Source organism: Canis aureus, chromosome 14 (genome assembly GCF_053574225.1).
Source record: "Canis aureus isolate CA01 chromosome 14, VMU_Caureus_v.1.0, whole genome shotgun sequence".
NCBI lineage: Eukaryota > Metazoa > Chordata > Mammalia > Carnivora > Canidae > Canis > Canis aureus.
Window position 1 is genome coordinate 62,465,369 of NC_135624.1, and position 16,490 is coordinate 62,481,858.

A 16,490-nucleotide genomic window follows, 5' to 3' on the forward strand; every position below is an offset into this window, starting at 1 on the left:
TTCAACCACCACTTTGAACATGGAGCCTTCTGAAGAAGAAGAAGAAGAAGAAGAAGAAGAAGAGAAGGAGAAGGAGGAGGGGGAGGAGGAGGAGAAGATAATGATGACCGATAGATGGCCTACAGATACATGAAAATATGCTCAACGTCCCTAATCATCAGGGTAATACACATCAAAACCACAAGGAGATCTCATCTTATACCTGTCAGAATGGCTAGAATCAAAAGGCAAGAAATACAAGTATTGGCAAAGATAGAGGAAAAGCAACCCTTGTCTACTGTTGGTGGTGCAGCCACTAGAGAAAGCAGTACGGAGGTTTCTCAAGAAACTAAAATAGAAATACCATATGCTCCAGTAATTCCACAACTGGGTATTTGCCCAAAGAAAACGAAACACTAATTCAAAAAGATATACACACCCTATGTTTACTGCAGCATTATTTGAAAGAGCAGCTGATGGAAATAATCCAAGTGTCCGTCAATAGATGAATGGATAAAGATGACGTACTATATGGAGACAATGCAATATTATTCCACCACAAACAAAGAATAATATCTTGCCATTGGTGATAACATGGACAAACCGAGAGGTTGTTACACTAAGTAAAATATGTCAGAAGGAGAAAGACAAATGTCATATGATTTCACTTATATGTGGAATCTAAACAAAACGTATAAACAAACAGAGCGGAAAGACTCACAAATATAGAGAAATGATAGCTTCTAGAAAAAAGGGGGAGAGGGAAGGCCAAATGAGTGAAAGGGAATGGGAGATACGGGCTTCCAGGTATGAAATAAATGCAATAAATGTCAGGAGAATAAAACCTAAAACGCAGGGAACATAGTCAGTAATTGTAGTGACATTGTGTAGTGACAAATGGAATTTACGCCTGTGAGCACACCCTAGCGGATAGACTTGTGGAATCACTGTGTTGTAACCTGAAACTAATGTAACATTGTGTGTCAACTGTACTTCAATAAAAAAGTAATAAAAATGATTTTTATAAAGTTCTCACCAGAAAAAAAGATAAGTGTGTGAGGTGATGGATGAGAATGGTGTAATCTCGTCACAATATATAAAGCGAATCAAGTCATCATGTTGTACACCTGACCACTGCACAATGTTATATCAAGGATCTCTCAATAAAGTCAAAAAAATGTTTAAAATAAAATAGTATGCTAATTAAAATAACCAGTCACAAAAGACACTTCATTTATACGAAATGCTCAAGACAGGCAATATATATGACAAAAAAAAGCAGACAAAATGCTGACTAAGGCTGGGAAATGCAGAAAATGAAGAGTTCCATTACAGAGTGAAGGTTTCCATTTGGGGTGATGAAAGTGCTCTAAAATTGATCACCGGAGCGGTTGCACAATTCTGTGAATATACTATGAACCCCTGAACCGTACACTTTAAATCTGGCACTTGTACGGTATGGAAGTACATGTCAACCAAATTTTTATGAACAAAACAAAAACATCTCTCGGGTCATCATAACCAGAAAGATAATTTTCCTGTATAATAACTTTCATTCTTGTGTCAAGAGGACTGCAGTCACCTCGCAGCACCGTCCTCGACACTCTTCCAAAATATATTACGTAAGACACATGACTTGCACCTTGACTCTTAGCTAGACGATAGGACTAAAATCATCAAACAGACATTACACACATTTGCATACAAACAAAGTCGTCTACTTTGGCTTTTTCCACTTGCCATCCAAATGCTCGGACAGTTCATATAATGTATTTACTTTGAAAGGTAGGAGTTATAGTTTAACTTCCTGATTGATGCTCCTCGGATATAAGTGCAAGCAATGGCAGAAGAAGGCAGGGATTTCAGAAGAAGCAGCGCATCCCCCAGGATGTCTATGAAATGGATTTCAGTGCTTCTGCTGCTACAGCTGAGCTGTTACTTTAGCTCTGGGAGTTGCGGGAAGGTGCTGGTGTGGCCCACGGAATACAGCCACTGGATCAATGTAAAGACAATCCTGGATGAACTTGTCCAGAGGGGTCATGAAGTGACTGTTCTGACATCGTCAGCTTCCATTCTTGTTGATCCGAACAAATTATCTGCTATTAAATTTGAGATTTATTCTGCACATTTATCTAGAGGTGATTTTGAGGCTTTGTTCATAAAACTGCTCAACATTTGGATATATGATATGCCAAAAGATTCATTTTGGACATATTTTTCAGTAATGCAAGAAATTTTTTGGGAATTTTATGAATGTGCTGAGAAGCTCTGTAAAGATGTAGTTTTGAACAAGAAACTCATGACAAAACTACAAGAATCAAAGTTCGATGTCATTCTTGCAGACGCTGTCGGACCCTGCGGTGAGCTGCTGGCTGAGCTCCTTAAAATACCTTTAGTGTACAGTCTCCGTTTCTCTGCAGGCTACGCATTTGAGAAACACAGTGGAGGACTTCCTCTCCCTCCATCCTACGTACCTGTTATTCTGTCAGAATTAACTGATCAAATGACATTCATGGAGAGAGTAAAAAATATGCTGTATGTGCTTTATTTTGACTTTTGGTTCCAAACAATAAATGAGAAGAGTTGGGATCAGTTTTACAGCGAAGTACTAGGTAAGTCATGCTTTTCATTAGTAACATGAAGTCCTAATTCTCCTAGTGCTGGGGAGGAGAGTTTGTAGAAGTACTAAGAGGGAGGAAATTTGTCTTTTAGAAGTAAAATGATGACATTAAAGTATAAAATGATCTCTCAATCTCACAAACACATGCAAAGACTTATATGACAGGGCCAGTTAGAATCCCACTGTCCATTATGGGTACGTCACACTCTAGGGAGTCAATAACTGACATTAGAGCACTGAGGAATTCTTGAACCAATGACATATCCATTCCATGTGTTTGTTTGTAATAGCTTTTTAAAGGGGTTTCTGTGGTTTGCTTTTTAATTTTTTCTCAGTAAAGTATTTTATCCTTCCTTGTTTATGAAATACACACTGAAAATATTACTTATGCTATGCTTTACTTTTTTAGAAGAATTTTAAGTCACAGCATTTTGAATCACGATTTCCTATATAACCCTCACCCCCCCACAGGCGTAAGTTTCTCCATTATCAACATCCCCCATCAAAGTGGTACATTTGTTGCAAGTCATGAACTTACACTGACACATTATTATCATCCAAAGTTCATAGTTTACATAAGAGTTTACTCTCAGCTTGGTACATTTTATGAGTTTTAAAAATTTATAATGATATGCATCTACCACTTAGAGTAGTTTCGCTGCTTTAAATTCTTCTCTACTATACTTATTTTCTATATATCCATTTTATTCCACTTTTTCCATGTTAAAAAAAACGGCATTAGAAATTTCACTATCTTGATGAAAGCAGACATGTCAACTGAGGAGTCATATATTTCTAGTACAACTGTCTATAGTGTTGAGGATATTATTCCCACTTGTTTCTTCAGTTTCCTTAGTTAAGAATTAAAGTGTTGGGATGCCTGGTGGCTCAGCGGTTAAGCGTCTGCCTTTGGCTCAGGGTGTGATCCTGGGGTCCCGGGACAGAGTCCCACATCAGGCTCCCTGCATGGAGCCTGCTTCACGCTAAGCCTGTGTCTCTGCCTCGCTCTCTGTCTCTCATGAATAAATAAAATCTTTTTTTAAAAAAGAACTAAAGTGTTTACATATTACCTGAAAGAAATTTTAGGATCAAGGGAATAACTTGCTGAGTTGTAGAAATTAGACTGAGTATTCTAGGGAAAAGTGTTTCCATTGGTTAATTGACAGGGGACCTCAAAAAATTGTTTACATTTGCATCTGTCACTTTCGCAGCATTTCAGAATAAACAAATGCATGTTTAATTTGACAGTGGCTTAGGTTTAATAATGTTTTATGACTGTGAATACCTCCTTCATAATTCCTTCACCACAGCCAATTAGAAGGCTATGAGATACAATGGCTACGTTAGACTCAGGAATCTATAGTATGAAGTTTCTAATGATTACATATCTTTCACCAGGGCTTATAAATCCTGGGTTTTTTAAATTTTTTTAAAAGATATTTATTTATTTATTTATGAGAGACACACAGACAGAGAGAGAGAGGCAGAGACACAGGCAGAGGGAGAAGCAGGCTCCATGCAGGGAGCCTGATGTGGGACTGGATCCGGGTCTCCAGGATCACACCCTGGACAGAAGGTGGCGCTAAACCGCTGCGCCACCGGGTCTAAATGGTGATTAGATTTAGAGTGATTTAGAGTCTAAATCTTATTGAGGGGTGCACATACACGTTAATAGTTCACATTAAAAAAAAAAAAAAACTATGTTACTGCCCTAAAGACGTAATGCGCCACCATTAAGAGTGCACGTTCTATTTCCATACTTGTGGAAAATATTCCAGCTGTGACTTGCAAATATTATTTATTACATAAATATTATTTTGCTCCAAATATTAACTAATTACAATGGTCAATACAAGCCATACACCCCAAAAACTCACAGTTTTCTTGGAAAATCTAGGATCAAGGGAATAACTTGCTAAATTGTAGAAATTACACTGAGTACACGCGGGAAAGGTGTTTCCATTGGTTAATTGATGGGGGGCTCAATAGTTTACATTTGCATCTGTTACTTTTGCAGAATTCAAGAATAAATAAATGCATGGTTTATTTTCATAGTGGCTTAGGTTAACAAATTGTTTGGTTTTGAACGTACTACTGTGATGTAAGAAATGAGTCTTACACTTTGTCTCTCATATTTGCATATGATCAATATATATGCAAATGTATATATTTGCATCAATACATGTTTGTATCATATATGTGTCTGTTAGCAAACTACAAATACTTTTAAGCCTTTTTTGTAACTAGTCAAAACTCCTTTCAGAAGATTCCATAGTAAATTCACATTCCATTATTCTCATTTCTTCTAAATGCTTGTAGTAGAAGTTGCTTGTTATGAGTTTTTTTGCTTCTTTATTTACTCTTAGTTTTCTACCACGTTTTAATTTTCATTCCAGTATAGTTAACAGAGTGTTATATTGCTTTCAGGTGTACAATATAGTGATTCAACACTTCCATACATCACTCAGTGCTCATCATGAGTTCACTTCTTAATCCCCATCACCTATGTTACCCATCCCCCACATTCCCCTCCCCTCTGATAACCATCAGTTTTTTTCCCTACAGTTAAAATCTATTTCTTGGTTTCTCTCTCTCTTTTTGTATTTTGCTTGTTTGGTTGGTTCATTAAATTTGACATATGGGCAGCCCGGGTGGCTCAGCAGTTTAGCGCTGCCTTCAGCCAGGGTGTGATCCTGGAGACCCAGGATCGAGTCCCACCTCAGGCTCCCTGCATGGAGCCTGCTTCTCCCTCTGCCTGTGTCTCTGCCTCGCTCGCTCTCTCTGTGTCTCTTATGAATAAGTTAATAAAATCTTTAAAAAAAAATGCCTATGCATGTCTCCTGCCCATTTTTTAAATGTGTTATTTGTTCCCTGGGTGTCGTTGTTGAGTTTGATAAGCTCCTTATAGATGTTGGATACCATCTCTTTACTGAAAATGTCATTTGCAAATACCTTCTCCCATTCTGTAGGTTGCCTGTCAGGTTTGCTGATTATTTCCTTGGCTGTACAGAAGATTTTTATCTTGATGAAGTGCCAATAGTTCATTTTTGTTTTTGTTTCCTTACTACCATCAATATATCTAGTAAGAAATTGCTCTTGCTGAGGCCAAAGAGGTCACTGCGTGTTTTCTTCTCCTGGATTTTGATGGTTTTCCTGTCTCACGCTTAGGTCTTTCATTCCACCTTGAATTTATTTTTGTGTATACTATAAGAAAGTGGTCAAGGCACCCCGGGTGGCTCAGCGGTTAAGCGCCTCCTTCAGCCCAGGGCATGATCCTGGAGACCCTCCCACCTTGGACTCCCTGCATGGAGCCTGCTTCTCCCTCTGCCTGTGTCTCTGCCTCTCTCTCTCTCTCTCTTTGTCTCTCATGAATAAAAAAATAAAATAAAGTAAAATAAAATAAAATAAAATAAAATACTAAAAATAAAAATAGAATAAAAAAGGGATCCCTGGGTAGCGCAGCGGTTTGGTGCCTGCCTTCGGCCCAGGGCACGATCCTGGAGACCCGGGATCAAATCCCACGTCGGGCTCCTGGTGCATGGAGCCTGCTTCTCCCTCTGCCTATGTCTCTGCCTCTCTCTCTCTCTGTGACTATCATAAATAAATAAAAATTTTAAAAAAAGGATAAAAAAATAAAAGAAGACTAAAAAAAAATGTGGTCCAGTTTCATTCTTTTCCATGTTGCTGTCCAATATTCCCGACACCAAGAAACTGTCATTTTCCCATTGGATATTCTTTCCTGCTTTGTCAAAGATTAATTGCCCATATAATTCTGGGTTCATTTCTGGGTTTTCTATGCTCTTCCATTGATCTATGTGTCTATTTTTGTGTCACGACCATACTGTTTTGATCATTATAACTTTGTAGCATAACTTGAACTCTTGTATTGTGATACGTCCAGTTTGGTTGTTTTTCTTTTTCAAGATAGCTCTGGTTATTTGAAATCTTATGTCATTCCAACAAATCTTAAGATCGTTTGCTCCAGTTCTGTGAAAAATGCTGTTGGTATTTTGATAGGGATCACACTAAATCTAAAGTTTGCCTTGGGTATTATAGACAGTTCAATACTATTCTTCCAAGTTTTGTGCATGGAATGCCTTTATCCTCAATTTCTTTCATCAGTATTTTATTGTTTTCAGAGTACAGGTCTTTCACCTCTTTGGTTAAGTTTTATTATTTTTGGTGCAATGGGAAACAGGATAGTTTTCTTAATGTCTCTCTTCTGCTGCATTATTAGTACATAGAAATATAACAGATTTCTGTACACTGATTTGTATCCTGTGACTTTACTGAATTAGTTTATCAGTTCTAGGACTTTTCTGCTTAAGTCCTCAGGGTTTTCTATATAGAGTATCATGTCAACTGCAAATAGTGACAGTTTTATTTCTTCCTGACCAATTTGGATGGTTTTATTTCTTTTCATTGTCTCATTGCTGTAGCCAGGACTTCTAGTCCTATGTTGAATAAAAGTGGTAAGGGTGGACATCCTTGTCTTGTGCCTGAACTTAGAGGAGAAGCTCTCAGTTGTTTTCCTTTGAGTATGATGTTCACTGTGGGTTTTCCATTTTAGCCTTTATTTTGTTGAGGTATGTTCCCTCGAAACCAATGTTGCTGAGGGTTTTATCTTCAATGGCTGTTCTACTTTGTCAAATGCCTTTTCTGCATATATGGAAATGATCATATACTTTTTATCCTTTCTCTTATTTTTTTTTTAGCTTTCTAAAGATTGATTGATTGATTGATTGATGATAGACACAGAGAGAGAGAGAGAGGCAGAGACACAGGCAGAGGGAGAAGCAGGCTCCATGCCAGGAGCCCGAGGCAGGAATCGATCTCGGGACTCCAGGATCACGCCCTGAGCCAAAGGGAGGCGCCATACTGCTGAGCCACCCAGGGATACCCATCCTTTCTCTTATTGATGTGATCTGTTTGTTTTTTCCCCTTCAGGAAGACCCACTACACTATATGAGTTAATGAGGAAAGCTGATATATGGCTCATTCGAACCTACTGGGATTTTGAATATCCTCACCCACTCCTACCACATTTTGACTTTGTTGGAGGCCTCCACTGCAAACCCGCCAAATCCCTGCCTACGGTACCTGATTCCTGTTTCTTTTGCTTTGTTTCCTCTGGGCCATTTTTGTAGCTTAAAAAGATCATTCCTCAACAATGGTGTGTGCCCCAACAATATCTGCAGGCAAATCTAATGTTTCCTTGCTGTCATTCCAACTTTACACAATTCCTCATTTGAGATTCCAAGGTTTGATGACTTAGAGCATTAACAGGTTTAATTAATATATGAGAACATATGTTTTCCGCCACACACCAAGGCCAGACAAAATCTCAGTAAACCTGAGCACAGAGAAAGCTACACTGTGTATATAATGAGGACCATGAATTCTGCATATTTAATAAAGACCAAATAACTTCTACCACTTATATCTGAAAAAATACATAGTATAAAATTGCAAAAGTACACTCTTAGCTATAAGGTGAAAATCTTCATGAAAAAAGCAATGATGTAATAAGTTTTAGGTTGATATTGAACCTTCAAGACATAAATGAAAAATAAGCATCCCTTACTGAATTACTTGATGGTCTCTTCATCATGCTGGATGTCTACTAGAGGAATGAGCCATTGTGATTACATCTACCCTTGCCCAGATTCCACAAAAGGTTAGATAAATAACCTTAATCATATATAACTACCTAATGAGTCTGTTAAACTCTGCAAAGGGTCTGATTACCCTGAAACTAAGATCTTATTCAATGGTTAACCTTTTATCGATTTTGATTGCAAAATATTTAGGTGTATATGGTAACTTTCTCAAGGTCTAAATCCTGATGTAAAACTAGCAAAAGTTCTATTCAGTCTAACACAAGTGTCCATCAACAGATAAATCCATAAACAAAATGTATTTACACACAACGGAATATTTGGCCTAAAATAGAAGAAAATTCTAACACCTACTCCAAAGTGGCAAAGCTTTGGGATATTATGCAAAGTGAAAGTGGGCGATCATTAAGAGACAAATACTGTATGATTCCCCTGATATAAGGTATCCAGATCACTCAAATTCACAGAAATACAAAGTATAATGATGGTTGATAAAGATGGTCAAGGAGGGGGGATCAGTGGGTGGCTCAGCGATTTAGCGCCTGCCTTTGGCCGAGAACATGATCCTGGAGACCCGGGATCGAGTCCCAAATCGGACTCCCTGCATGGAGCCTGCTTCTCCCTCTGCCTGTGTCTCTGCCTCTCTATCTCTGTTTCTCATGAATAAAAAGATAAAATCTTTTAAAAAAATAAAAAAAAAATAAAGATGGTCTATGAGGGAATCGGTAATTGTTATATAATGGGTACTGAGATCCAATTTAACAAGGTGAAAAAGTTCTGGTGATTAGTTGACCAACAGTATAAAATATACACACTATTGAACTGCATACTCAGATATCGTTAAAATGATAATTTTTATGTGTAGTTTATCACAATAAGAATCAATATAGGCATTACTCTAATAATTCTTGATGATATTTGATATCTATCTTTAATTGAAGAAAAATTTTTAAAGATTTATTTATTTATTTATTTATTTATTTATTTATTTATTTATTTATGAGAGAGAGAGAGAGACTGCACATCGGGTGGGGGAAGGGAGCAGAAGGAGAGAGAGAACACCCAGGAAAGTCCCCTCTGGGCAGAGAGCTAGACCCAGGGCTCAATCTCACAATCCCGCAATCATAACCTGAGCCCAAATCAAGAGTCAGAGGCTGAAACGACTGAGCCTCCCACGCAACCTCATAGAAATTCATTCAGTGGTGTTTGCTATGCTGTTTCTCCTTTTTGATGGAGTTAACTTTTTCTTCACAGGAAATGGAAGAGTTTGTCCAGAGCTCTGGAGAAAACGGTATTGTGGTGTTTTCTCTAGGGTCAATGGTCAATAACATGACAGAGGAAAGAGCCAATGTGATCGCATCAGCCCTTGCCCAGATTCCACAAAAGGTTAGATAGAGTATCTTAATTGTATACAACTACTTAATGAGGCTGTTAAACTCTGTAAAGGGCCGGATTACCCTTTCCTTCATGACATGAACATCATTATGATAGCTCCAATTTACCTCAAACATGAGGAAAATATAAATGGCAGATGCTAAAGTACTACAGAAGCTGTTTTGACAATAACTTTGGCATTAACATTGAGATTGGAAAGAAATATATTTAGGACGTGCAGAGTAAAGCTTGGTATTGTAATGTGTCCTGGGCAGGTATAGCAATCACCAAATTCTGTCTGTCATTCTTTCCTTTTCCTTACAAGATCTGCATTCCTTTCAAGATTTCCAAAGGCACTGCCTACCTCATAGCTGTTCTCAGAAAGGAGTTAAATTTCAACAGTTATGTTAAAGAGGAACTGATAAAAGTCTGAAAAGCACCCTGCAGTTTACCCTTATCAGATAATCCAGGTTTCTCTTCCTTCCCCTAAATTTTGAGATAAGCCTCCTCAGTGTGCTGTTCAGAAAAACAATCACCAAACTATGTCTAGGCTTTCCTCCAGCCAAGATGACTTAGAGAAAGAGAAAAATTGACATGACTGATGGAATGGGCCCTATTACGAGTGAAAGAGTAAGATCAATGAAAAGGGAGAAGATGGGTCCACTCCTCAAGGTGACCAAGTGCCTATTAATATCTGGTTCCAAAGGACTCTAATTTATCAGAATAATAACTGCTCCCAATTAAGGAAGGAAAAAGAAACGTATTAAGGAGTCAACCGGAAAAAAAGCCTAGCATGGGAAAGTTTCATATGCCTCTTTCTACATAAACTACAGTAGTAAATTCTTTTCCAATATATAGAATGCACCTGGCATATTTGGGTATTTGTGAACTACTTTTCGGTCACTGTAATAGTTTCTCCTTATGCTAATTTTTGCTTACCATCGCAAGTTACTTTAACATGCATATAGCAAATATATACTACCCAGTGTAAACTATAATCCAGTTATGAGGATTGCTGGGAAATTCTAAAATCAGAATCTATTTAGTACTGGCAATGGAAATTGCTTGGGCATAGATTTCATATCAATCAATGCTGTCAGTGCTTTGTAGTGCATCACTGACATGTCAACAACCAGTTCAATAAAACTTAGCACCACTACACTTTGGAATTTTTTTGACATGTACACTGTTATTTCTGAAGTGCCAACAGGCTTTTCTTCCCACATGTAAAGAACTGCCAAACCAAGAAATACTAATAATATTCTGCATTCATGTAAAAAAATTACCTTTTTCTTGGAAGTAGTGCCTAATCATTAGTAATGTGAAAGAAGTTAAAAGTACTAAGGAGAAATTATTGATAGTAATGAATTACTATTAAGCAGAATTACTTGTTTCTCACAAGCAGCAGATTGCACATTTAGCTTTTTTGGGTATCAAAACATGTAAAACTCAAATAAAAGGACTTATGGAACAAGTGGCTATGAACAAGTGGATATAAGGGAACGTCCTTCAGTATCACTTAAAAAGATGTAAATAGGTTGGTATCACATTGGAAGATGAAAGCAATGATAACAGACAAAGGTGTGGATCTTAGTAATTTCCTATTCGTTTGCACTAGAATTATAGTAACTGCCTAAAATTTCTGTAATGCTTGAATTTGTCCTTGATAATCTCATATAATCCTCATGTGTGAAATATTATGATTACATTCATACTTGCTCGAATATAAAAATAAGTAACAAAATGGGGGTATTCTTACTATACTAGGGTTTTAGTAGTCTCATTTTTAATATCTTTTGTCCTTGTTATTTATCAGTCAATGAAAGGATTCTAACTAGATCATCTCTTAATTTCTTTAAAATGTTCACAAGATATAACTTCAAAGTTCAACTCATGAAATAAGGTATTTTTCTTTCTTAGGTTCTATGGAGATTTGATGGCAAGAAACCAGACACCTTAGGGCCAAATACTCGGCTGTATAAGTGGATTCCCCAGAATGACCTTCTTGGTAAGAATCTGGAAAATATTGAACTGAAAGGAACTCTAAACAAAATGATAACAGTTAATCAAAAAGCAGTCTGATTGAGCATTTACTACTCAAAAACTCAAAACTAAAACTTAACTTTCTTACATATATTTTGCAGACCTAGAGGGAAAAAGATAAGCTGCAACAGTTGGCATGTTGTTATACACAGTCCCATTCCTTAGGGCCAGAATCAAAGTACCTGTATTTCAGCTGTAATTACTGCTCCCACATAATTTGTTACTAACTACCTAGAACATCGCTCTGTCTCCGAATTTTCCCACCTTATTCCTATCCTTTCTCCTTCTGCATGGGTATTCAGTGCCAATGAAAAATAATAGCCTCTCTTTTATTACCAGTGACCCTACATTTTCTCTAGAAAAATACCATAATCTTTTCCATGAAGTCACAACACATTTCATGATAAAGTGCTATCTTTCCTTCCCCTGATTTGAGCCACCAGCATCACACTTCCTGCTGCCTTGACACCCTACATGTGAAACTCAGTGACTTTACTGTGCCTTTAAGAGAATATGTTCTAACATGCCACCTGCCTTTCTTTTTTTTGCACCCTTTCCCTTTTTTTGGTGATAACCAGAATGTTCTCGTTCAATTTGTCTGTCCAGCAATCTTGTATTCATTTTTCAAGTTACAAGCACCACACCAATCTTCATTTACCTCTCCAGCACATTTATGTGCTTCTTGCGCTGAGAGCCAAAAGACATTTGAATGCTGTTTCATGTTTATATAATAACATATGTCTTATGTTGCCCAATTCTCATTTGATTTCTAAGACTTACAGTTAATAATGTGCTGAGATTCATCCAATCCTAGGTCATCCGAAAACCAAAGCCTTTATAACCCATGGTGGAACCAACGGCATCTATGAGGCGATCTACCACGGGATCCCCATGGTGGGCATTCCCTTGTTTGCCGATCAAGCTGATAACATTGTTCACATGAAAGCTAAGGGAGCAGCTATCAGACTGGACTTCAGCACAATGTCTAGTGCAGACTTGCTCGATGCATTGAGGACGGTCATTAATGACCCTTCGTGAGTATTACTTTTTTTTTAATAGATGGAATTTATCGATAGATTCTTCAGTCAACGGTGGCTGCGAGTTTCCTCCCGTTCTTAAGAGGCTAATTTGGAAAGAAGCCAAGTGATAGAACGGATCTTAAATCTACTTTTATTTTCAACCAGACATTTATTTCACAGTTGCATTTAAATCCCTTTGACTTAATGGGCAACCAATTACTGCAACAATTTTCTACATACACAAATGCAAACTATTATAGAGTAACTGTAAGAACATTTCAAAGTTCCTATGATAGAAACCATAGAATGAAAGAATGAAGAACTTTAGTCATGTAAAGTGACTCAATTCAGTACCAAAATTTCCAAAGCTATAAATCTCTTTTTCTTTAAACATTGATTTTGGTTCTCATTGTTAATATATTTTATAATATGTAATTTGTGTACCATAAAACTAAAAGTATAAAACTCAGATACGTGTAGTGTATTATGGAATTATGAAACCATCACCATAATCTAAGTTTGGGACATTTTCATTAGCCCAGAAGAAATCACATACGACTGACTTAGGAGTTTTTGCCCATTACTCTTGCCTCAAGTAAACATCAATTTACTTCTGTCTCTACAAATTGCTGTGTTCTGGGTGTTTCATACAAGTGGGATCATACCACTTATGGGCTTTTGCATGTGGCTTCTTTCATTTGGCATGTTTTTGAGTTGCATTCGTGTGGTAGTTTTGTATTGCTGAATGATAAATATCCTATGGTATGGATATGCTACAATCTATCCATGTATCAGTTCGTGAACATTTGGGTTATTTCCACATTTAGGTATTATAAATATTGCTACACATTTATTATGTGAACAAAATTATTCACTTCTTTTGGGTAGACATCTAGGAGTAGAATTTTGGGTAGACTTCTAGGACACAGATTACTCTATGAGGAGCTGCCAAATTGATGTCCAAATAAGTTGCACTATTTTACATTTCCACCAGCTAAGTATGGGAGATTCAAGTTCTCCACATCATTTTCAATACTTGCTATCATCTTTTTTATTACAGCCATCCTTGTGGGTCTCCTTGTGGTCTTCATTTTCATTTCTCTTACAGCCAAAGTTACTAAACATCTTTTCATGTACTTATTGTCATTCACATATCAGAAATACTGAAAAATGTATTATGGGGAGAAAATGGTAGAGTTACTACATAATAAAAATACCTTAAAACAAGAGAGAAAGGTAAAGAAATATAAGGCAGGTTGGCCAAATAGAAAAGAAAACAGACTAAGACAGTAGATGAAAATATCAATATGCCAAGACATTAAATCTAAACAGACTAAATAATTTAAAGACAAAGATTGTCAGAACACATTTTTTTAAACTATATGCCAGTTATAAGACATGTTCAAATAGAAATGCACAAAAAGATAGTAAGTACGAAGTACGCAGAAAGATGTTGGACCCATGCTAATATCAGACACACTAGTCCAGAATCACCAACAAAAATAAAGAGAAGTATTTCATAATGATGAATAGATTGATCTTTCAAAACAGTACAAATTACCAATTAGTGACGCCTACTACAAAAAACATCAAAATGCAGTAGAAGTGGGCCAAAGAACAAACATTCAAATTACAGTCATATTATTGAATTTTTAAACATCTTTCTCAGAAACATAGAAAAATAAGATCAAAACAAGGGAAAAAAGATAGCAAGATAATGGAAGGGAGAAATACCTAAGTCTCTTGAAGGACACAATTTAAAAATGCAACCCATCTGACATATATATGTATATATATATATATAATATATATATATATAACAACAGAGAATACCCATTTTTCAAGAATGGAATAGATACTGGAATTAACCGTATGTGGGCCATAAACCAAAAGGAATTTTGAAAAATATAAATCATCAAGAGAACACTGTTCAGCTCTACTGGGATTCACTTAGAATCATCAAAAAGAAAGACAACTGAAACCTCTCTACATTTTGGAAATTCAGCAATATACTTCTACATAATTCAGCCAATAAAGAAATCCTACTCATAAATACACCTCTTCTCCGCAATTCCACTTCTACATATATACAAATACATGTACAAACATGTAAACCAAAAGATACAAGATTTTTATGGCAGCATTGGTAGTAATGGCCAAACGATTAGTAACACAACTGGCTATTGACCGTTAAATGATGAAATCACCTGCGGTATTGCCAAACAATGGAATACCATACAGTGCGAGAAGTAACCAACAACTCTGACACAAAAGACAAAAGGAAATGAGTGCTCACTTCATATTCTAACACATAAATAATAAAAACTAATGTATGATGACTAAAAGGATCAGGGCAGACGGGGTGCTTCTGGGTAGCTTGTGACACCCCATACCAACATCTTAGTAGTAGGTACATTATTACATCCACTTCACAATAATATTCTAGCTGATTTTGAATGTATGGGTATTCCGTGAAGACTATTCCTCTCAGGGAATTCTTTGGTTTGGCAAATTAACTTCCTTTCAATGTCGGCATCTTTACGTTTTTCCCTTAGGTACAAAGAGAATGCTATGAAGTTATCAAGAATTCACCACGATCAGCCTATAAAGCCCCTGGACCGGGCAGTCTTCTGGATCGAGTATGTCATGCGCCACCAAGGAGCCAAGCACCTGCGGCCAGCCTCCCATGACCTCACCTGGTTCCAGTACCACTCCTTGGATGTGATTGGGTTTCTGCTGGCCTGTGTGGCAACTGCTATATTTGTCACCACACAATGTTGTCTGTTTTGTTGTCGGAAGGTCGCAAAAACTGGGAAGAAGATAAAAAAGGAGTAGTCGTATCTGAGGCCTCCAGCTGGTCTGCCTCCTAGACGGGCTCCTCCGGTTTCTGCCAGCAAGGAGTTATGATGCAAACTTCCCTTCCCTGTGAAGAAACGACTCCTCACAACTTAGGTTCTGAGATCAACATCTGCTCTCAAGGGATTTATTGCCTGTTTAAGAGTCAGAAATATGTCATGCCAAGAGAAAAACTGGCAAAATAAAATTAAATTAAAATAAAACTCTATGGGAATTTACAGAAACTTATTATTCTAAATGAAAAGTTATCCCCCTCCAAAAATTACTGAGCTTACCTGTGTTTCCAACATTGGGCATGAATATCAGAACATTAAGTAGGCTAAACACAATGTCACTGTTACTGTGCAAATAAATACTCAGAATATTTTCACTTCATTTTGGTGCAAAATTTGTCATTTCTTCCTTTGCTAGAGAAACTACAGATAGTTAAAGTTGTATAAAATGACTTTTACATCCATTTTGTTTTGGGTGACCACTAATTCTCCTGGGCTTTTATGGTGTACCCAGCCGGAGCATCACTCCTTACCCATCAACTTGATCGCCTTCAACCACCTTGTCAGTATCCCGTGCAATGTCGGTGAATTTAGAAATATAGCAGCTGTTTCCTATTATAAAACTGAGCTATTGGGCACCTCAGTCCATTAAGCTACTCACTCTCGGTTTGAGCAGAGGTCATGGTCTCAGAGTTGTGGGATCAAGCCCAGCACGCCTCTGGCAGGCCTGCCACAGCTTCCTCTTCCCTGGCCCCCTCCCACCAGGATGGTGACCAGCCTGCAGATGGATGTCGGGTGCTGGGGTCCCCTGGGGTCCTCAGCCTCTGCAGACTCTCCGAATGCCGGGGACCCCGGCGGCCTGGGCCTCTCTCCAGGGAGCAGCCGGCCTGGCCCGTGGCCCTGGGAGCCTCCCCTGGCTCCTGGCCTGGAGCAGTGACAGACGCTGAAGGGCAGCGGCTTCGCTCCACGAAGACGTTCTTTGGCTTTT

At 37.7% G+C, this 16,490-nt stretch overlaps 1 protein-coding gene across 1 annotated transcript; it reads left to right on the forward strand.

Moving 5' to 3' along the window:
- Positions 1-1,690: 1,690 nt before the first annotated feature.
- On the forward strand, positions 1,691-15,884 carry LOC144283732 (UDP-glucuronosyltransferase 2B31-like). Its single transcript, XM_077848225.1, has 6 exons — positions 1,691-2,591; positions 7,547-7,695; positions 9,472-9,603; positions 11,512-11,599; positions 12,449-12,668; positions 15,209-15,884. The coding sequence occupies exons 1-6, from the start codon at positions 1,820-1,822 to the stop codon at positions 15,486-15,488; spliced, it is 1,641 nt and encodes a 546-aa protein (XP_077704351.1). The 5' UTR covers positions 1,691-1,819; the 3' UTR covers positions 15,489-15,884.
- Positions 15,885-16,490: the final 606 nt, after the last annotated feature.